Source organism: Rhinolophus ferrumequinum, chromosome 26 (assembly GCF_004115265.2).
Source record: "Rhinolophus ferrumequinum isolate MPI-CBG mRhiFer1 chromosome 26, mRhiFer1_v1.p, whole genome shotgun sequence".
NCBI lineage: Eukaryota > Metazoa > Chordata > Mammalia > Chiroptera > Rhinolophidae > Rhinolophus > Rhinolophus ferrumequinum.
This window is the reverse complement of record NC_046309.1, coordinates 9,006,448-9,028,979: the sequence shown is the minus strand read 5'-3', so window position 1 is coordinate 9,028,979 and position 22,532 is coordinate 9,006,448. Positions and strand designations below refer to the sequence as shown.

Genomic DNA, 22,532 nt, shown 5'->3' with positions numbered 1-22,532 from the left:
CTCTCTGGATTAAATTATAAGCTGCTTGAAGGTAGAGATTTTTTTTAAATTGTTATATCCTTAGAGCCTAGAAAAATATGTTAGCAGGCACTCGATAAATATCTGTTGAATTAATGAATCAAAGACTTATGGAGCTCTTAATATATATCAGGAATTATGCTATTTCATAATTACCAACTCAAATAATCTTCAATTACCACATGTGTGATGTTATTCCTATTTCACCAATGACGTGAGGTAGAGGCAGGTTAGACACCCTATCTGCAGAAGAAGGCACAGCCAGGATTCAAACGTAAGGCCTGTGTGAATCATGGTTCATCTTACCCACTATATTTTATTGCCTTCTACAGAGAACTTGTGTTGTGAGTCCCAAGAATAAGAATCTACATGCTAATGATATAACCTATGAGGTATGATGTGCTGTATGCTGTCCTAGTTAGATGTAATGTGACAACGAAAAAGCCTGAAGACTGTGGAGGGGGCAGGGAATCCCTGCTATAGTGAGAAATGGTTACAGATGCAAATATATTACACCTGAGTGTGTGTGTGTGGGGGGGAGTCTCCCACAGAAAAATGGTTGGCAGAAAAACTGCTGGTTAAGTTGTCTAATTCTGATTAACAAAGAATTACTATTTTCTCCAGGACCATTTGCCTCTGCTTGTCCTCCACAGACATAAGTAAAACAGACAGCATGGGATATTAGAAAGTACACTAAGCAGTATTCAGAGGTATGAATTCTAGTCCTAGCACTGACTTAACTGGTAGCGTGTTCTGGGATAAGCCATATGAAGAAGAGAATGGTTATTTCCAGACTTCTGAGTTTATTTTAGAAATGCAAATTTACTTTCTCCTGAAATACTGCAGATTAACTTGCCCTTTAGAAAGTAATTAGCTCGCTGCCTTTGAGTCCCCTCCGTGCTTGCGCGTGGCCCCAGGTCAGGCTGCGGCCCAGAGCACAGGCTGTGCAAGAGTGGGGCTGTCTGCCTAACTGTAAGTGACACGCAGTGCTGAGCTGCTGGGCAGGTTCCCAGGGCGCTGTGAGGACTCAGCCCTTAAAGCCCAGGACGACATGCTCAGGGAGACGTCGGGGATCCTGGAGGCTCTGCTCCTCAGTGCCCTGCACGTTCCTGTGCCTGCCCTGTAAGGCCCAGCGGTCCTGTTGGCGTGATCAGTGAGACCTGCAGCTCCAGTTAACTGCGGCGTGCACGGCCTCTGGAGACAGATGAGGAACGGGCCCTGGCCCTGGCTAGTTTAAGGGCGTGGTGTACTTGACAGGAACTGGCTTCGGTCTTGAGGTGCATGAACTTATCTGCACCTCAGGTGTAGCCGCGACCTTTTTACAAAAAGTACCATTTAGGGCCAACTGCTTATTTGGATACCGTTCCAAGTGTGGGGCTAAGAGTGAACGTGCCCCAGTGAGCCTGAACAGCTTAAACAGCGCCGCTGTGAAGGTTAGATTCTGTGCATCACGGGGCACGACACAGGCACCTACAGAAGTACACAAAGCTTCGTAAGCCAGAGTCTAGGTGATGGACGATGGCTCCCTCACTGGGCGTAGGGGACGTGTGTCAGTTCTCAGTGAGTCCCAGGCAGCACGTGAAGAGCAAGGATGCCCAGTGCAGCGGGAAGTGCTTTTGCGCTTAATTACTGGGGGCCCCAAGTTCACAGGGCTCCCAGGAAATTAAGGGTATGAGCGCCAGTTCAGGAGGCTTGCCCCCTCAGATTTTTAAATGTGGACTGAGGGTAACAGCCTCATGTCAGGGTGTGGAGAGTGACTGACTAGCTAGGGTCCTTAAAACAGGGCTGGTCCAGTGATCACCCAGGAAATTCAAGCTGCCCCTGTAAATCCCCACACACTACATACTATTGAAGTGCAGTAGGATAGAATCGTGTGTAATCTCTTTACACAGTCGTGCATCTAGTCCTTGCCATTAGTTATTGCACAGAAATTATAAAGACCAGTGAACCAGACATGCGGACTGATAGGCAAATTGGCCTACACAATGAGAAAATAGAAAGTACACCAACTGGAATAGTCAGATAATTCAAGTCAAACAGTTCAATGGTGTAATTAAAGTAATCGAATAAAGGTTCAAATATATTTTTTCAATATATTAATTTCTTTCAAGTCATGTTCAGGCAAGGTGCTGTTTAAAAAAAACCACTATTAGCTTAGCCCACAGATGTAAGTCATCAAAAGTTACCCAAGGTAATTTTGATGTTGAATGAAGCTTTAAACAATAAAATCATTTTAAATGTACATCTCAAAGCAAATGATATAGTTAGAGCCTCCACACTTGTAAACTAAACATTCTGACACAAATCCACAAAATAAAGTTGGCAACATTGAAAAAAAAAAGTAACTATATTATTAAATTAGAAATTTAGGAGTCTGGCAATCCATGCCTGAAAGTCTCTGGCATTTGAAGGCAAATGGTCACCCGATCATTTGTAATTTAGGGTTAGATCCTTGCATGACTAGTGATTATAGCTGGAACCAGCGTTGCTAGGGACAGTGTAGCTAAGCAGTGTAGGCTGTGGAGCCTGACTGCCCAGGTCCCACCCAGGTGCTCGCTGTGGGACGTGAGTGATTTACATAAGGAAACCAATGCCAAGGAAGCTTATCTGTGATTATAACAGTAACTACTACCTCATAGTATTAAGAGCAATGACAAACTCTATCAACTTACAGTGAAGCTCCAGGCTTGATACAAAAGCCTCAAAGCACTATTAAACCACAATGCTAAGCAATTTTGAGCTACTTAAATACTGTAAATTTTACCTGTAAGGAAGCAAAAACCAATTTGGGGGAAATATGTTCTAGAATAAAGATATTTTACAAAATTCTCCCCGTTTTCTAACATGGTAACTAGTTTGCTGACCTCCACCGCAGAAAGCTTTCTATTCTTTTTTAATAATTTTTTTTTAACGAGAGTAATATTTTGAAGTTTATATATGATTTTTTCTTTAGTTTTGACATTCTCCAAATTACAAATACTACACATTTGTAACAAGTGAAACAAGATGAAGCATAATAAAGACAATGTTAATTCTTCTCTCTTCCCATTATCTATTTCTAATCCTATCCCCTAAAATGACCATTATCATTACAAATGCTTTTTATAGGTTCATTTTTTTCTTTTCAGAATTACTAGATATGATACTCAAAAACTCACCTCCAGATATATTGATGGTGGATTATGCTCTCCACCAAATTTGTCCAATAGGGCCTCTATATGTTCCTGTGTCAACTTAATCATTTGTTTGATATTCCACACCTAAAAAATATTTAAAAACAATTTAAATAAAATCACTTAGGATAGGAATTAGAAATACTATAACATTTCTATTAAAATATTGCAGTAACTGCCAGCATTCCTTGAAATTTAGAGTTTGGAGACCTTAGAGATCATTTAATATAGTGGTTTTTCCTTTTTATTAAACATTAAAAAATTGTTTTCTACACTAGTAATACAATATATTCTCTATAAAAATTCAAGTAAGACACAAGAATTCAGAATAAATGATGAAAATCTCTTTTCACCTTTCCCACATTCCTGGGGCCCCTGCCAAAAAGGCAAGTGCTGTTTATAGTTTGGTATGCATCCTTCCACATCTCCTTTCTACTCAAGTAAAAACCATAAATACATATATAGAATATAAAATACAGATAATCAAATATAATATATAAAAATATTTTAAGACTTGTTTTTTTTCACTGAACAACATGCCTCAGAACTTTTTCCATGTCAATACATATATATTTTGCTCCTTTTAAATAGTTATATAAGCATCCTTTTAAATGGTTATAATAAGTATAAATACATTCATTTCATAATAATGTTATGACACTGTTTATTCCTATGACGTTCGAACTTCAATGGTATCCTAAGGTTAGGTGGACATAAATAATTTTAGAAGAATTAATTTCTAGATCCCTAACATCTATTTGTAGTCTTCCCAATCAATCTGCTTAAAAACTAGTTCTCCTTTTTTCTTCTACTTTTAAAATTGCTACTTGTAAATGTCTACTTTATAAAAGAGTGTTCTTATCCATCTCAAATCCTACTAGTAAGTAAGGTGTATTGTTCTCTGATGTAGAAACTCCAAAGTATCTAACAAACAAAAGACAAAGGAAAATCCCTTGAGAGAAAAGTGGGGGAAAACTAAGAGCAAGACCTTAGTTTATCAATGAAACAAAATCTTGGCAAGGCTCCAAGTCTTATCATTTATCCAGCCAACCAGCCTACAATTCATAAGTTTGGTGGCTATAATACAGGTGCATATTACATGTTTATTTTAAGGTAAACAAAAAGTCAAATTTTTTTCTTGATGAAAAATAAGTCCAATTTATCGGAGTGGTTTGCAAATTATACTATGTGGTAGATTACTCTCTTATAAATCTAAACCTTCAGTTTTAATGTGTGACCAAAAATGTATTTAACATAAATATAATATACACTAGAAACTATGACCTTTTAAACTACTTAAAATTATAATGAAAAATGTGAGAAAATTTAAACATGTACAAGGGGGAAAAGCAAGCAAAGGGGTTTAGGAACCCTGGCTTATTTAATAATTTCCTTACTAGAGGATATTTAAATTATTCCATTTTTCTCAACTCTAAACAAAGCTTCAATCAATAGTTCTGAACGGCCTTTCTGGGCAAAGGTGCAAGTTCTCCTTTTCAATATCAAAGCAAAGGATTCCTGGATTGAAGGACATGCACATTTAAAAACCTCGTAAATACGCCAAACGGCCTTCCAAAAGAAAAAAATTCCAAGTCATACTCCTATTCACAGGGTGTGAGTCCACCTGTTCCCCACAATCCCACCAGGACTGGGAATTGACAAACTTCTAAACTTTTGCCAATCTGAAGGGAAAAGGTGATCTTGTTTTAATTTGTATTTCCCAGAAAGTTGAGCACTTTTCATACTCACTGGTCATTTAAATTTCCTTTTGGAACATTCCCTATACATATTCTTTCCCCTTTCTATTCTATTTTCTTTGTCTTGTTGATTTGCAGATACCCTTTATTCTGGGTATTAACCCTTATTCTCCTACAAATGTTGCAGTCTTTCCTTATTTTTCACTTTATGTCTCTTTTGTCATATAAAGCCTTGCTACTCAAAGTATGGCCCATAGACCACGAGCAGCATAACCTTCTGGAAATTTTTCAGAGTATTAGAATCACAGGCCCTACCTATCTCAGGCCTACTGAACTTTAAACGATTCATATTCAAGTTTGAGAAGAAAGGACATAAGTTTCAAAGTTCTGCGACAGTCAGATATTGCAGTATTTCCCTTGGCTCACTTCTCATATCCCCCAAGAGTAGCAGATGTCTTCTTTTTTCCAGGCATACTTACTCGCCAGGTGACCTTACCCAATCTTGTGGCTTTATATGTCAAATATGGACTGAGAAAGCCCGAATTTTTAAGTCCAGCTTTGTTCTCTCAACTTCATAATCTTTTTGTCCAAGTGCCTACTGAATATTTCTTTTTTCATTTTATTTATTTTCCTCCCTTCTTCTGACCCCCCCCCAACTGCGGTTCACGATGTTGTTTCTCAGTCTAGTTGTGTAGGACACAGCTCCCTGGTCCATGCTGGGATTATGAGCCTCCCCCCACCTCCGAATACCCTCCCACGTAGTTGGTCGCCGGTCGTTGGTCGGCCACTCACCCGCCGCTCATGGCAGCACACACGATAGCCAGGGTGACCTGTGGCAGCACACAGCAGCCCAGCTCCAGGGAGAGCAGTTATTCACAATCTCAGCTGTAGAGGGCGCAGCTTACTCGCCCATGTGGGAATCGAACTGGCGACCTCGGCGCTCCAAACCACCTGAGTCAATGGGCTGGCCCTAATGAATATTTCTACTAAGAAAATAGGCACCTCAAACTTAACAAAAACTAACTTCTGATCTATCCCTGACCCCCCCCCCCCGCCCCGCCCCATACTTGTTTTCCTACATTGTGTTTAAGAAAATAACAAACTCCCTATAATGACTACCCAGGCAGAACTGCTCTGTAGTAAGAATTTGATATCCTAAAATTGATGGTTTTTCATGTTTATTAGCTACTTTGAGACCACAAACATGTTTTATTCATCTTTTGTCCTCTCATCACTTATCTTGGTGTCTTAATCCTAACAGGTATTCAGTTAATGCTGGAACTAAGATTTAAGCTGTCTTCAGATTAGAATGAGAAACAAATTAATCCTATTCAGTGATTCTTTCCAATCCAGCAAATTAAGGACTCTATCACCCACAGTCTTTTTTTTCCTAAAGCTCCATAGACAAAACTCATATGCAGTTAGGATGAAAAACCTTTCCTCCAGGGGATGGGAGAAAGGAAGGGGAGAAAAGGAAAAAAAAGATTAGAGATGGGGAATGAGTAGGGGGGAAAAGTGGAGATGGAGTTGATCAGAATGAAATTTTCTTGCTGGGGAGAAGAAAATGATGATGGGTGAAACAGGGCAGGGCCAGACCATGAAAGTCTGGAAATCAGATTTCTTATCTCCCCAAACAAAAGTAATTTTATATCCAAAGAATAAACAAAAATCACTATGAGCCCTAGTTGGAATTAGAGAAGAGGAGTCTTGGAGAGAAAATTCTTTCAGAATTCCCAACAAGAGTAAAAGAAAGAATTTTGATTAACACTAATAAAGGAGAGATATAAAAAAGACGTTATAAAATAGAATAAGATACTGTAAAACTAACAGTAGATACATAGTTTTGGCCTTAAAATGCTTTCTTGGAAAAACAAGAAAATCTGTTACAACAATCCTGAAAGGGAAATGAAAGAATTAAAAACAAAAACAAAAAAATCAAGAAAGGAACCACATTTCATGCCCTGTTTTGATTTCAATAAACCACAGCAATTACAACCTGGCAATTAACAATCGATCATTTCTAGTGACATTACAAATGGCAAAATTCCTTCTCCAAAAAAAGGTTAAAATTTTTTTTAAAGCCTAGCTCAGAAGATACCTATATTAAAATATAAATGCAGACATACTATGGAAGGAACTGAAGAGCAACAACGGCACAAAAAACAGCTACCGGCTCCCTTCTTCCCAATAAGAAGGCATTGGTTCCAGATTATTATGATTGGTGTCTATCAAACCTTTAAAGAAAATACATTGTCAATCATTAACAGATGATTGCATATTGAAAATCTTCAAAATTCATTTTACGAAGCCAGCAAAATCCAGATGCCAAACTCGACAAAGATAATCCCCCCCAAAAAAGATAAAATGAAACTATAAAATAATCCAATCTGTAAGGAAAGACAAACTCCTAAACATAAATTAGGACTCTATATGTTTTTTAATGCAAGGATAGTCATTCATTAGGAATCCTGATATATAATACTTAATAGGCCAAGGGAGGAAATTACAGGACTAATCTAATAGATGCCAGAAAACAAATGATTATTACCAAAGGTGGTAGTAGTAATGATAATAATAATAATAATGATTATAATAAAAAAGAGAGACATGGTCTTAAATTTTAAAGAAGATTTTTAAAAGAATCACTGTACTGAAAGCAAGAAGACTAGAGCATCAGTCATTCAGGGGAAAATCTGAATAATTCCTGTAAAATAGAAAACAAATATAATCACCTTGACAGGGAAATCAAAGCTAATAAATTATAGACCAAAATATAAGGTGAAGTTTCTACTGAGATAACTCTAGAAAATCTACAAGCTTAAAGACAACACACGTGACAAAGAAGCATGAGGAAATTATAAATATCTGAATTTTGAATCACACAGTCGTTAAAATAAAACCTCAGTTGAAATAACAGATGAGAGCTCAAGAGAGAATTAAAGAACTAGAAGGTGATTCCTTGGACCAAGGGAAGCAGTGAATAGAGAAATATTGGTGAATCTGGGATATATTTTAGAAGAAGAGAACATAAGACTCACTGATGGATTAGACATGAGGAAGGGTGACAGAAAAGTAAGAATCAAGGCTGACTCCAAAATTTTGGTGTAAGCAACAAGGCGGGCAGTGATGTCATTTATTGAAGAGGGGAATGATGAGGGAAGGATATACGCATTATTTCACCCATGGGAGAGGTTGATTAAATGACCAAAGAGGCAGCTGGCTATGCATTTTAAAACTCAGGAGGAGATACATTTAAGTGTCACAGCATACCAATAAGCAGATCTCCAGGGGAGTGTGGCAAACAAGACGCAACCCTAGAGTCTACCAATACTTGGAGGACTGGTAAGGGCAAGAGACCACAAAAATGGTTGAGAAGAAGCAGACATTGAGGTAGGAGAAAAACTATTCAGTGCAGAAAGCTTACTGGATAAGAACAGGAACAAGAAATAGTGGCGAGAAGACACCAGAAAGGATGAGATTTACGTATCTGCACATATTGGGTGATCACAGTTCCATATGTTTCCATATGTTTCCATATGTATCAGGGCTGGAGATAACAGGGCATGTTTGCAGGCTGAAGAGAAAATCCAAGAAAGGCAGAACTGATGATGTGGAGAGAGATACTAACTGCAGGAAAGACGCTCTTAGAGACTGTAAGAGGAGATGGAACCTGAGCGCCAAGAAGAGGAATTAGACTGTCAGGGAAGGTCTCTGATAACAACTGAAAGGCAGACAGAGAACATGCAGACAAATGCAGATAGGTTTGTAGATGTGGTGCTGAGAAGAGAGCTGCGTCTCATTTCTCAATAAAGTTTGAGATGAGGTCCACAGAAGAGAGTGGGAGCTGAGAGGTTAGCATGAGAGGAAACGCAGTCTTAATAGGGAAAGTGAAGCAGCAGCAGCAGCATGGCCCGACAGTGACCAAGCCCTGTTGCGGATTATGACGTACATTTACAGCAGTACATTCAACGCCTGAGTGCAGACGGAGAGGCGGTGGGTGGGTAGTTAGCGTTCTGTCCGGCCCGTAAAATCATGGGGCAGAGGGACTGGAGAGTGGAGGACATTACTAATTCTTAGTCACTCCTCACTAACATCTTGGTTCTGAAGTCTGTGGGTTGTGAAGAAATAGTTTCACTGGAAAAGGCGGAAGTGCTACAATCAAGGGACAGACAGGTGTCTGGAACCAATTTAAGGTTAGGAAGAGGCTGAGGATTTAAGAGTTTGTTGATCCCAGTTCCACAGCTGCTTTGGCTAGGTAGAGAGAAAAATAGAAACAGGGAAGTGGTATTCATGAAATCAATAAGCAGAAAATATCCTGAGTTCGAGTTAAATTTTGAAATGGATTAGGGGATCAAAATTTTTTTCTGGCTAATTTAAGAGTGGGTAAACCCTCAAGTTTCTGAGGTTCTTGGAAAAAACCCCAAAACAAAACAGCACCACAAATAAACTATTTTAAGTTGTCCATAAAATCATCCACTACATTTACTTAACTTTAAAAAATTCAAGAACTACTCACCACTGATATTCAAATGGGTCTTCAATAAATAGATCACTTTGGTCACATACATGTAACTTAATGGAATGGAACTGCCTTTGGAGCAGGCATAAAACTGAATGGAAATGTCGATGTGTATCATGGGAAACAATAGGAAGCCCTGTAGATTTAGGGCTTTCAATGGCAAATCCTTTTACCCATCTTAACAATACATCACGTTTCCTGCCTTTTGGTACAACCCCTCCAGTCCTAATTTTCTTTCATTATAGTCTCTTATCCCAAGTCACTCAGTTCTCCAAAACTCTAGGGCACCATTCCACAGAACCATATGCACAGCACTAAAATCAAAGATTTGTGAGAAAACACTGTCATAAGGAAATAACTGGGGCATAGTGGCTTATTAGGACTATAAGCTCAGTTAAGTTGAGACCTACACCCCATTGATAAATGTTGTAATTCCTAGCAGCTGGGTAGGGAGGGACACTAGCATGAAGCCGGTAATTTATAGGTGCTGGCTGCATGAAAATATTAAAAGCTCTATATTCTGGGTAAGCTCAGAATAGACTGATGAAATCACATTCGAGAGAGTTCAACTGAGGTCAGAGCAGTAACAGGGTACAGATAAGATCAGAGAACTAGGAGTCACCTTAGTCAAGATATTTTCTTTCTCAACTGGAGTTCCACGAGAGAATTAAGTTATATTGCCCAAGGCATCCAGTGTAAGTAATGAATTACCTTCTCTCCAATGTTATCTAGAATGGTACCGGTACTTCTAAGGCCCTCAAGGCAGACAGTAAAAATGTATGTTCACTAGTTTTAGGTGTTTTTTAGTAAACCCTAAAATAACAAATAATATTTTGTAAAGAACATTTCTTTACAATGTTCTAAGGATACAATGTTACCATAGACACTTGGGAAAAATATCACCTGGGTATTTCATTTGCTTTATGTGCTTTTCCTCTTCCAAAATAATATGCTGTCAGTTTTCAAGACTTCCAATTTCTCCATCAATATAAGATCTCTCCAGATTCTGATTCCATTTTTCCTATGCCACATACTCTAATAACAAATGGGTGATAGGAACACTGTGCTGTAACTAATGTACCAATCGTATACTCTGCATACTCTGTACCAGGCACTGTTTACGCACTTTGTATATATTAAACTTGTTCAACTTCTCCCAACAACTCACAATGAGGTTGAAACTATTACAGATGAGGGAAGAGAGAGGTAACAAAACAAAACAAAACAAAGCTTGGCCCAGGTCAGACAGCTAATAAGTGGCAGAACTACTCTTAGATACTGCATGGTCTATGTGTCTATGAGAAGTAGAAGAAAAACTCCATCATCAGGCATTCTAACCAAGACAGCTGACACTTTACACGCTTCATGACAGAAGGCAGGTGAGAACTTTGAGACAGTAATTAGAATTTAAGTAAAAGTGGATCAATGCATATTCATTCCTTTATTCAATAAATGTTTAATGAGAGCGTACTATGTGCCAGGAGTCTAGGCAATGAAGATTGTGCAATTAAACTGAAGTCCCTGACCTCATGGAGCATACATTCTAGTTGAGGGAAGGCACGCACTTTAAAAAACAGAATACACAGTATCTCAGAACACACAGCTCTGATAAAAGTTGTAAAGAACAATAGAGCTGGGAAGCAGGGGGAGGTAGGTGGCTATTAAGTATGGAGTGTGGTCGAACGTGAAGGTCTCACTGATAGACGGTGTATGAACAAGCCCTGCGGGAGTGCAGGACCAAGCTTGCCACGCAGGCATATAAAGAAGAAACTAGAGAGGAGACGCATGCAAAGGCATTGAGGTAGGAGCAAACCTGGTGTGCAAAGGCATTGAGGTAGGAGCAAACCTGGTGTGCGTGTGACAGGCTGACTGTATTTATGGGCCTGATTAATGGCTTCCCTCTGCCTTAGAACTTTGTAGTCCCTTTCCACTCCAACCTTGGGCTTCTCCAACTGACCTGCTTTGGGCAACAGAATATTAGCAAACATGAGCCAGGCCGAGGCTTCCAATGTAAATGCGTGCTTCTTCCTGCCCTCTTGCACAACTGAACTTGCTCGCTCTTACACCTCGGCCTTGTTATGAGAACATGTTTGGGCAAGCCTGCGAGAACCAAGCTGTGTCATCACGGCCATGCTAGACCGGCCAGCCTACCTAGAACCAGCAGTTGTCACAGAAACATAAGAGTGCCTAGCCACGGTTAGCTCAGCCCAGAGGATCCTGCTCACAGACTCAGAGTGGTTGTTTTAAGCACTAAGCACTAGAAGAAGAGTTTGGTTTCAGTGTCCACGACACAGAACACCAGGACAGGTTCCTTGTAGACAGCATAATACTAGGAAGGTAGCTGGCTACAAACATGCCCATCTAATCAAAGCTTCATAGTGAATTGGAAAGCCCAGATAAAAAGACTCAAGTGGAGTAACACTGAAAAATAAACACATCAAAGAAATATCCAAATGCTAGAGTTATCCAATTTTCCTACTGTGATCATGCAGAAGGATACATGACTAGTCCTATTCAATGTGTTATGAATAGAAATGACCTGTACTATTTAAGAAAAATGATTCTTAAAAATCTGATCAGCAATAATCCTTATAATTCAAGTATCCATAATCAAGTTATCAAGTATTAAAAAATAGGGGAGTAAAAACTTTTAACACAAGGAGGAAACTTTCACAGAAACCGGATTTATTCAACAGATCTCATGTAATAGATTTAACCAAAAGAGAAGAGAGAGAGAAGGGGAAAGGGAACAGAAGAGTAACGATCATGGTATGTAATTCTCCACATCTGAGCATGGAAGGGCAGAGATGAACATCTGAGTAGAGATGAAAAGACAGATAATCGAAGGCTTTTTCTAGTCATGAGAGCGTAGGAGACGATACCAGAAGCAGAGCATTTGGATACTGTTCCCTAACAGGAGTCACACACCTGCCACAATAGGGATTACACACCTGTCACAAAGCAAAGTTATGACAATGATGGAGAATTTAAAACTATTCTGACACCTGTTGAAAGTCTTATTCTGTTTATAGTAAACTTTTAAGGTGACTTTCTTCAATCAAAAAAAATTGAAGTTGATAATTCTTTCCTTTATATACTTAAGGAATCCATTGTGCTAAATAAAAATATACCCTTTTCTATGAGTTATGATTTGAAGATGTACATGCTTATTGTACATTAACTTTAAAAAATTGTAAATAAACAGATTTCAAAAATAACATTCAAAACTACATTTTAAAATTATATGCTAAAACTTGAAAAAATGCTCTTCTGTTACTTTCTCATTAATATTAGTTTAGTCTATTTCTGAGAGTTCTTAACTAACAGTGAAAGGCCCTACCGGAAAAGTATACACAGCTCCCAGGCTCCAGGGAATCTCAGCATGAGAAGTCATTCCACGGAGCTCTCCTTACTTCCAAGTCCTAGGTGAGATCATCCTTCTGACTGAGGTAACTAGAGAAAAAGACTTGAGTCTGTCTTCCAACTAGACTGCTGTTAAGTTTTGGCTTTCCTGAACATAGCTAAAGCAAAAAAAGAGAAAAGAGAACCACAAAGAGTAATTCTATGCCTCATTGTAAACCTGTATGACTTTTATTCCCTAGTCAGATTAATTCTCTTAATATTGAAACTATCCAGCAAACAATTCAGTTACTCAGCATACAAAGAACCAGGAAAATGCCCAACCTCCATGGAAAAGACGACCTAGGTGTTGAAGTTATCTGACAAAAACTTTAGAGCAGCTATAATAAAAATGCTTCCAGAAGCAATCAAAAATACTCTTGAAACCAATGGAAAACTAGAGGGTCTTACTTAGCAAAGCAACAGAAGACAGGAGAACAAGGAGGAATTTTAGAACTAAAAATCACAATAGAATTTTAAAAACTCAATGGATTGGCTCACTAGCAAAATGAAGATAGAGGTATCAGTGAATATGAAGACAGATCAATAGAAATTATCCAATCTTAACATCAGGAAGAAAAGGGATTACAATAAAAAACCAGAACCTCAGGGTTCTATGGTTCAACAATAATAAGCCTCACATTTCTGTCACCGAACTTCCAAAAGAGAGGAAAGCAATATAAAATATTTGAAGAAATAATGGTTGGAATCTCCCCAAATTTGACAAAACACTAAACTACAGATTTGGAAATATCAGTTAATCCCCACATAGATAAATACACAGGAATGCACACCACTAAGTGTTCAAAATGAAAGACAAAGAAATTATCTTGAAAGCAGACAGAGAAAAATGACACAAACTACAGAGGAACAACATATTGGATGACTAGTGATTTCTCATCAGAAACCATGAAAACCAAAAAAAAGTAGCCCATTTTAAACTGCTGAAAGAACTGTTAACCTAAAATTCTATATCCAGTGAAACTATCTTTCAGCAACAAAGCAAAACAAAGATTATGTTAAGATAAAATAAAACTAAGAGAATTTGCTACCATCAGACCAGCTCTAAAAGAACTGCTAAAAGAAATTTTTCACACAGAAAAGAAATGACATCAAAAGGAAACATGGATGAGCAGGAATGAATAACAACAGAAATGGTAAATATCTACGTAAATATAATACATTGTTCTTCTCCTCTTACATTCTTTAAATATGTTAATAGTTGAAAGGGAAATTTACGTTACCTAATAGGGCTTTCAATGAAGGAAAATGTACTATGCAAGACAACAATAACAGAAAGAGGAGGAGGATAAAGAGATCTATGAGGTTTGATCAAGAAATATGGTGAATGTTTAAATTAAAAAGAAAAATGATTACAGTAAAAGACACATTGCCACCGATCCCCCTCAAAATGCCCCCCCCCCCGCTATGAACACACTTTATCCCACTGTTCTTGCCACTTTCTGAAGAGCTCCGGAAGTCCTCTTTTGTGAGTGTCTTTAGTTGCACTGTCGTGGCTGCCTCGATGTTCTGAATTGATTCAAAAAGTTTACCTTTCATGGTCATTTTAATTTTGGGAAAGAGCCAGAAGTCACATAGTGCCAGATCCATGAATAAAGTGGATGAGCATATGCCATAATGTTTTTATTTTGACAAAAATTACCGTACCAGAAGCGATCTGTGACATGGAGCGTTGTCATGATGGAGGATGATCGATGGCACACTTTAAAACACACCTCTCAACCGTAGCTCACACCTGATTGACTGCACCGAAATATGCTGCAACTTGTCAAACACTGTTCCTGAGGTTTGAGGCGCCACGTCCCGTGCTGAAGATCCCTGCCTTTCCGTTGGATGGCACTTGGCAGTAGCATTCACCGTGTTTTTTTTTTCTTTTAATCATAACAGAAAGGCTCCATGTCACACATCGTTTCTGGTACATGGCAATTTCTATAAAATAAAAACATTACTATGTGTCCTCATCTACCTTATTCACCAGACCTGGCACCATGCAACTTCTAGCTCTTCCTCAAAATCAAAATGACCATGAAAGGTAAACTTTCAATCGATTCTGGACATCGAGGCAGCCACAACAGCACAACTAAAGACATTCACGAAAGAGGACTTCCAGAACTGCTTCAGAAAGTGGCAAGAACGATGGGATAAGTGTTTTCAAAGGGAGCGAGAGCATTGTGAGGGGGGTTAATGACAATGTGTCTTTTACTGCAATAAATTTTTAAAAATTTAAACATTCAACATATTGTTTGATCACACCTTGCATATAGTGGAGTAACATTTCCATAATCCATTTAAGGGGGTAAAGAATTTATTCCAAGAGACAGTGAAAACTTTAGTATGTAAACTGTAATCTCCAGAGCAATCACTAAAGAATCTGTATAAAGCGACATGATTACAGAAAAACACTACTCTCCATAAATTTAAAATGGAATACTAAAAAATGTACAAATAATCCAAAAGGAAGCAGGAAAGGAGAAACAGAGTAATGAAAAACAAAGGAAACTAACAGAAAACAAATTGCTCAACCGGTAAACCTAAATCCAAACATACTAAATTTGAAGGATGCAACTAGAGTAGTACATAGAGTGTACTTATGCCATTAAATTTACACCATTGTATTAGAAAAGAAAAATAGTCTCAAAATCATCTTAAGAAACTAAAGAAAGCAAAGTAAACCCAAGGAAAGCGGACAGATAAGAGTAGAATCAATAAAATTAAAACCGGAAAAGAAAAAGTAAAAAATTAATGAACCCAAGCTAGTTTTATGAAAACATCAATAACATTTATAAATCTTTAGCAAGACAAATAAGAAAGACAAATTACCAACGTTAGTAATGAAAAAAGGATAAACTACAGAGCCCCAAAGACATTAAGAAGTTACTAATAAGAGAATACTATGAAAAACTCAACATACGTAAATTCAAAAACTTAGAAGAAATGAACCAATTCCTCAAAAATTGCACACACAAAAAAATCTTCCCATAAGGTAGAAGAGATAATTAGAATGTTCCTATAACTATTATGGAAATAGGACTCATATTTTAAAAATCTTTCTAAAAAGAAATCTCTAGATCCAAACGGTTTCAGTGGCAAAGTCTACAAAATGTTTAAAGAAGAAATAAGTCCAATTTCACACAATGTCTTTCAAAAAACAGAAAAGGAGGGAACACTTTCCAACTCACTTTATGAGGCCAATATTACCCTTATACGAACATGAAACCATGCAAAAGAAAACAAACAAAAAACCCAAAAAACTACACACCATCATTCATGAATACAGATGCAAAGTCAAAGAAAAAATAATCACAAGGAAAGTTAGAAAATACTTTCAGAAGAATGAAATTGAAGATACAATATACCCAAACTTACGGAATACAGCAATAGCCGTGCTCAGGAGGAAATTTATTCTGTAAATACTCATCCCTACCTCACACTATACGCAAAATTAACTGAAAATGCATAAATGACCTAAATGTAGATCATAGCTAAAACTATAAAACTCTTTTAAGAAAACAAAGGGTTAAATCTCAATGATCTTAGATTTGGAAATGGATTCTTAGTTATGACACCAAAAGCAAGAGCAACAGAAGAAAAAAGTAAATTGGATTTCATCAACATTGAAAACATTTGTGTAAAAAACATTATCAAGAAAGTAAAAAGACAACCTACAGAAAAAACAAAAAACATAGAGTTACCATATGACCCAGCAATTCCACTCCTGGGTGTACATCCAAAAGAATTAAAAACAGGTACTCAAATACTTGTACACCAATATTTATAGCAGCACTACTCACAATAGCTAAAAGTTACAAATAACCCCAAATGTCCATCAATGGATGAACAGATAAACAAATTGTGGTATATACATATGATGGAATATTATTTACTCATAAACCTGGAAAACATTATGTTAATTGAAAGAAACCAGACACAAAAGGTCATATATTGTATAATTCCATTTATATGAAATATTTATAATAGGTATGTATATTCATGGTAACGGAATGCAAATTGGGGGTTGTCAGGGGCTGGGAGAGGAAAGAATGGAAAGAAATCGCTTAATGGGTACCAGGTTTTATGTTAGAATGATGAATATATTTTGAACTAGACAGAAGTGGTTGTACAACATTGTGAATGTACCAAATGCCACTCCAATTGTTCACTTTAACAATTTCTGCTTTTCTGTTATGTGAATTTCACCTCAATTTACAAAAAAAAAAGGAATGAAGGACTAATAAAAATTACCACATGGATGAACCTTGAAAAAACTATGTTAAGTGAATAAAGACAGACATTAAAGGCCACATATTGTATGATTCCTTTTATATGTCATGTCCAGAATAGGCAAATCTACAGACACATAAAGGTCGGTGGTGGCCAGGGGCTGGGGGAGGAAATGGGAAGTGACTGCGAATGAAAACAAGGTTTCTTTTTTGAGCCATAAAAACGTTCCAGAATTAGATAGTGGTGATAGTTGTACAACCTTTTGGGTATTCTAGTATCCACTGACCTGTACACTTTAGAAGGAAGAATTTTATAGGACGTGAATTATGTCAATAATCTTAAAATGGGGGTGAGGGTTGAAAGCTAAGGATGAGCATTTACAGAACTGATTATGTATTAGGCCAAACAGGAAATTGCAGAAATGCCAAAATGCAGACCTTTAGAGCCCACCTTCCCCAACCATAAGATAGTCAAACTATAAATTAAGAACAAGTCATAGCTAAAAAGTTAAAAAAGAAAACCCCAAACCAAAAACCTATGAATCTAGCCACTAAGTACGTTTTTAAAAACTCAGCTTCCAAATAACTCTTGAATTAAAGAAAAACTCACAATTGAAAATACAATATTCGGAAATGACTGATAATGAAACACTACATATCAATACATGTGATGGAGTCAAAGCATTGTTTAAAAGAAAAAAATCAACAGCCTCAAAATGCCCTTATTAGGAAAAAAATAGGTCTAAAAATAAACTGTTTGATGCAAACTAGAACAACAGCTACAACACAAACACTAAGTAAAAAGAAAATAAATTTTAATAGCAGAAATTAATGAAGGAACAAACAAAAAATTAAGTAAGTTAAACTAAGGATCGATTCTTTGAAGAAATAATATTGATCAATCTTCTGAAAGTTTCAACAGGAAAGGAAATACATTAGGAATCAGAAAGGTAAAATAAATACAGGTAGACATTAAACATATGGAAGACAGTATTACAAACAACTTTTAACAAATTGAAAATCTAGCTGAAATAGATACACAGTATTTATATGAAAATCTAAGTTGCCAAAATAAGAAAAGTTGAAAAACCTAACTAGGACAATAAGCATAGCATGTAAAGATTCTAAAAGGGAGTCAAAGTTTTATCCAAAATACTAGGGCCTAAGGTTTTTACATCCTTTTCCTTGGAGGGACGGAGGGTTAACAGGTGCCATTTTAACTTCCTCCAAGGTCTGCAGGTGCCAAGTAACCGGAGTTCCTAGTAACTTTAGTAAACAACTGGCACATACACTCAGGTAGTTTTGCACCCAAACAGACTTAAATCCCCCCTTTTGGACCAAGGGAGTTAATAAAATATTTACATGCATACACAGGCAGACCTCGGAGGTATTGCGGTTCAGTTCCAGACCACTGCAATAAAGTATCACAGTAAAGAAAGTTGTAATCTTTTTGCTGGCGGAGGGTCTTGCCTTCAATTTGTAAAAAAAAAAAAAAAAAAAAAAAAAAAAAACACATCTGTGAAGCACAACAAAGCAAAGCACAATAAAACTAGGTATGCCTGTATTTCCTATCATATACACACATCCATACAGTAACACAGACAACAGGACAACAATAGATGACGAACAGCTTGAGATGGCACAACATTCAGAGTTATGTCAGACTGAAGAATGGCCAATAATTTTCTCCTAATACTTCCTAGAAGAGGACAAGTGTCAATTTCCTTAACAATTCTAAGCATCCAAAGAAAAGGTAAAAATTTGGCTTTTTCTACTATTTATCTCATCAGTATTAAAAGTTAAATTTAAAAAGTTTCCCTAGATCAAAAATAATCTAGGCGTTAACTGAGTGTTCTTTATTTTTTCCAATACAAAAGAAAACACAGCCAATACAATTTATATAATCAATATAGCTAAAGTTTATACAACTTAAAAAGTTAAGAGCTAAAGAACCAAACAGTTCAAATAGGTGATTCACTTTTCTACTTCTTTGATTATTCCCCACCCTAACTCTCCATTAAATATAGATGAAGAGAAATAAAATGGAAGACCAGACAGTGTCATCAAAATGACAGTTCTTTGAGCAAATTAACTTAAACTCTACTATCGCACACTTCAAAATGACTTTAATCAGCCAAAGTCCGTGGCTTTGTATGTACATACATAGTTGGCTTATGTATGTACTGGTAAATTCGGAAATCCTACACAGAAACTACTGACAGTGGTTACATCTGGGAAATAAAACTAGAGCTCTATCAGGATGGACTGCACATGCTTTTGTATTTTTAAAAGTTCTTGGCAATTTTCAATAAAAAACTAGTTACAAAAATTTTAAATAGTATAAAAAGTTAAAGCTATAATGGTTTAGTGTAGCTACTCTAACAGTTTTTTTCCCATTTAAGACCAAGTATTAATCAGGTACAGAATTTATATAATTAAAGTTACGCTTATATGATTAAAGCTAAATTCGAATAATAAGGTTAAAGATAAAATGTGTTTATTGAAGTTTACTTATTTAAATAAGATTATAAGGAAGCTTTCTATAGTACTAGTCATGTATCAGATAAACCTGATTCTTAAAGGAACTTTTGTGGTTATGTTTGGTAAGCCCAATATGTGTCATCCTACTTTAACATTCAAGCAGAATTTTCAACACTAATATATATAAACTCATGACTATTTTGATTTTACACATAGTTTCGAAATAAGCCAGCCAAATTATGGTTCACATACTGCCTCTCCCACCAAAAAAAACCCAGCTCAAAATGATGGCATCTCGACATTTCTTACAGATATACCCAACAATCTACACCTAACATTCTAAACTTCAAAGTTTTTTATTTTGCAAGCAAAATACAGATACCAAACCAATTTATCTCTCTTTTATCCTTAGACTTAAACACACACACCTTGTTTCACCAAAGTCAAATAAGAACACACACACACAAAATCAGTACTTTTCCACGTTCCTCCAATCACCTGGCCCTGAAGTAATCAACGTTAACACTTTTGAGTCATATTCTTCCATATTTTTCTCTCTGCCTCTCTTTGTCTCCTTTTTAAAAACAAAAACAGGATTATATTACTTGGTATATTATTACTTGGCCACTATCATCGTTCTGGCAACTTTGTGGTCAATCTCCCAGATCAAGATATTCATTTTTAAAAAATGCCTAATAATCCATAATATAAATATTCCCAAGTTTCCTTAAGCAGGTTATTAGAGATTCATATTTAGGCTGTGGGCACATTTTGCTGAACAACGCTGCCGTCCACAATACAGCTGACCCCTCAACATGGGTTTGAACTGCACGGTCCACTTCCACTTCCACGCAGATTTTTGTCAGTACATACTGTAAATGCATTTTCTCTTCCTCATGACTTTCTCTAGCTAACTTTATTGTAAGAATACATATGTCATACGCGTACATACTGTCACATACAAAATATGTGTTAATCTACATACTGGCTACGGCTTCCTGTCAACAGCAGGCTACTAGTAGGTGAAGTCTGGGAAGGTGCAAAGTTCTATGTGAAATTTAAACTGTGTGTGTGGGGGGGGCGGGGGGTTGGCCTCCCTAAGCCCCACATGGCTCCAGGGTCAGCTATAGTTATACATTTACCGGTACTTTTATTTCTGTAGGATAGATTCCCTCAAGGGCAACTGCTGGATCAAAGGACCCAAATGCACTCACAGAGCTCTGAACATTTTTAATAAACATTAACACATAATTCCCCAAAAGGCTGTAGAAATGGTCGATCCTCTCAGCACCTGTATCTCAGTCCCACCAGCTCCTCAACCCGACCACGGCCATACATGTGCTGACAGGATGCCGATTTCCCTATATTCCAGATAGTACTGCAAAGAGTTTTGACCTCAAGGCCCCTCTAAAGGGTCTCAGAAACCCACAGGCCCCCTTTACTGCTCCTTCATCACTTCTCAAACTTTACAATGCTGTATTTGTGTGCACAGGTTTTGCTCCAGGTCGGGTCTCTCTAGACTGCAAGGCTCCACGGTGGCTGTGGCTGTGGCTGGGTCTGTTTCTGTACACGAACACGTCCACAATGTCTGTGCATAGCGCCCAGCACAGACATCACATTAACGTCTGCTGAACTAACATGTACTGTAATGCAAAGAAACTGTCCTGGTTAAAAGAGGGTAACGGACAACATGTGTGTGTAGGAAGGCTTCGTATTTGACCAGGATCCTAAAGGATGGCGACAATTTTGTTAAGTATGTGGGGTAAGAGCATTCCAGCCACAGTAAATAATGATGGGGCATCGGGGGAGAAGGTATGTCCACGGTAACTACTGTGATAGCTTGGTTTGGCTAAAGCATCGGTAAGTGAGAGATTACGAGGAGATAAAGGTAACATGGGTACGCTGAAAAATCTTCAGTGGAGTTTAGCTTTTAGAGACAAGGGCCAAATTCAAAATCCATGCTTTCAATTCCTTACAACACCATTTACTAGATGGGCTTGTATAAGTTTACTGCAAATCCTATTCTGCTCACACTTGAGGGTTACTGTAACAGCTAATGAGAGAGAACCCCACCACACTAGGCTAACATTTAGGTTACTGTTACTCAATGAGATGATCAATCATTCTGTTACCTTGTTCACTGGCATTACTCTAGTCTACACTATTATCCCTTCTCCCTGAACTACTGCTTACAAAGGCACCCGAACTGGTTTCCCCACTTCTTTCGCTCTACTCCCATTCCTCTCTCATCCATTCTCCACAGAGCAAAATCCCCAAAACGCAAATCTGGTCACGTCATTCTCCTTGTTTAAATCCTTTATGGCTCCCCAATGACTCATAATAAAACGTAAACTTCTTAGCATAGAATACAAGTTCCTAAATGACTTTACCTCTGCCTACCGCATCCCTCATCAGGCACTCTTCTCTCCATCCCTGACTCAAAAAATTCAACCACAATGGCCTTCCATCAGCAAAGCCTTTACTCGTTATTCCTTCTCCCAGGAAAATTCTTTGCCCAGCACTTTTCCAAACAAGGACAGCTTCTTCAGATACTTAGATCTCACTTCTTCAGAGAGGCCTCCCTGATCACCCTTCTCCCAATCTATATTGGATAATCATTAAAGTGCATCCCACATTTTTTCTTTGGGCACATAATCACAATTCAGAATTTGTGTATGAGGTGTGATCAAAATATATGGTGAATGTTTACATAAAAAATTTATTACAGTAAAAGACACATTGCCATTAATCCCCTGCATTTATACCTCCTCACTTCGAACACACTTATCCCATCGTTCTTGCCACTTTCTGAAGCAGTTCTGGAAGTCCTCTTTCGTGAGTGGCTTTAGTTGTGTTGCCGTGGCTGCCTAGATGTCTTGAATTGATTCAAAAAGTTTAACTTTCATGGTCATTTCGACTTTGGGGAAGAGCCAGAAGTTGCATGGTGCTGGATCTGGTGAAAAAGGTGCATGAGGACACACCGTAATGTTCTTATTTGACAGAA

The 22,532-nt window shown here is 37.5% G+C and overlaps 1 protein-coding gene across 7 annotated transcripts in view; it reads right to left on the bottom strand.

Moving 5' to 3' along the window:
- The window catches only part of BRAF (B-Raf proto-oncogene, serine/threonine kinase), a 121,598-nt gene that overhangs the window by 81,392 nt on the left and 17,674 nt on the right, over window positions 1–22,532 (bottom strand). For all 7 annotated transcript variants that reach the window (XM_033098790.1, XM_033098787.1, XM_033098789.1 and 4 more), the window contains exon 2: window positions 3,177–3,278. In XM_033098790.1, the coding sequence (XP_032954681.1) occupies window positions 3,177–3,278 (102 nt within the window). The remainder of the gene's footprint in view (window positions 1–3,176; window positions 3,279–22,532) is intronic.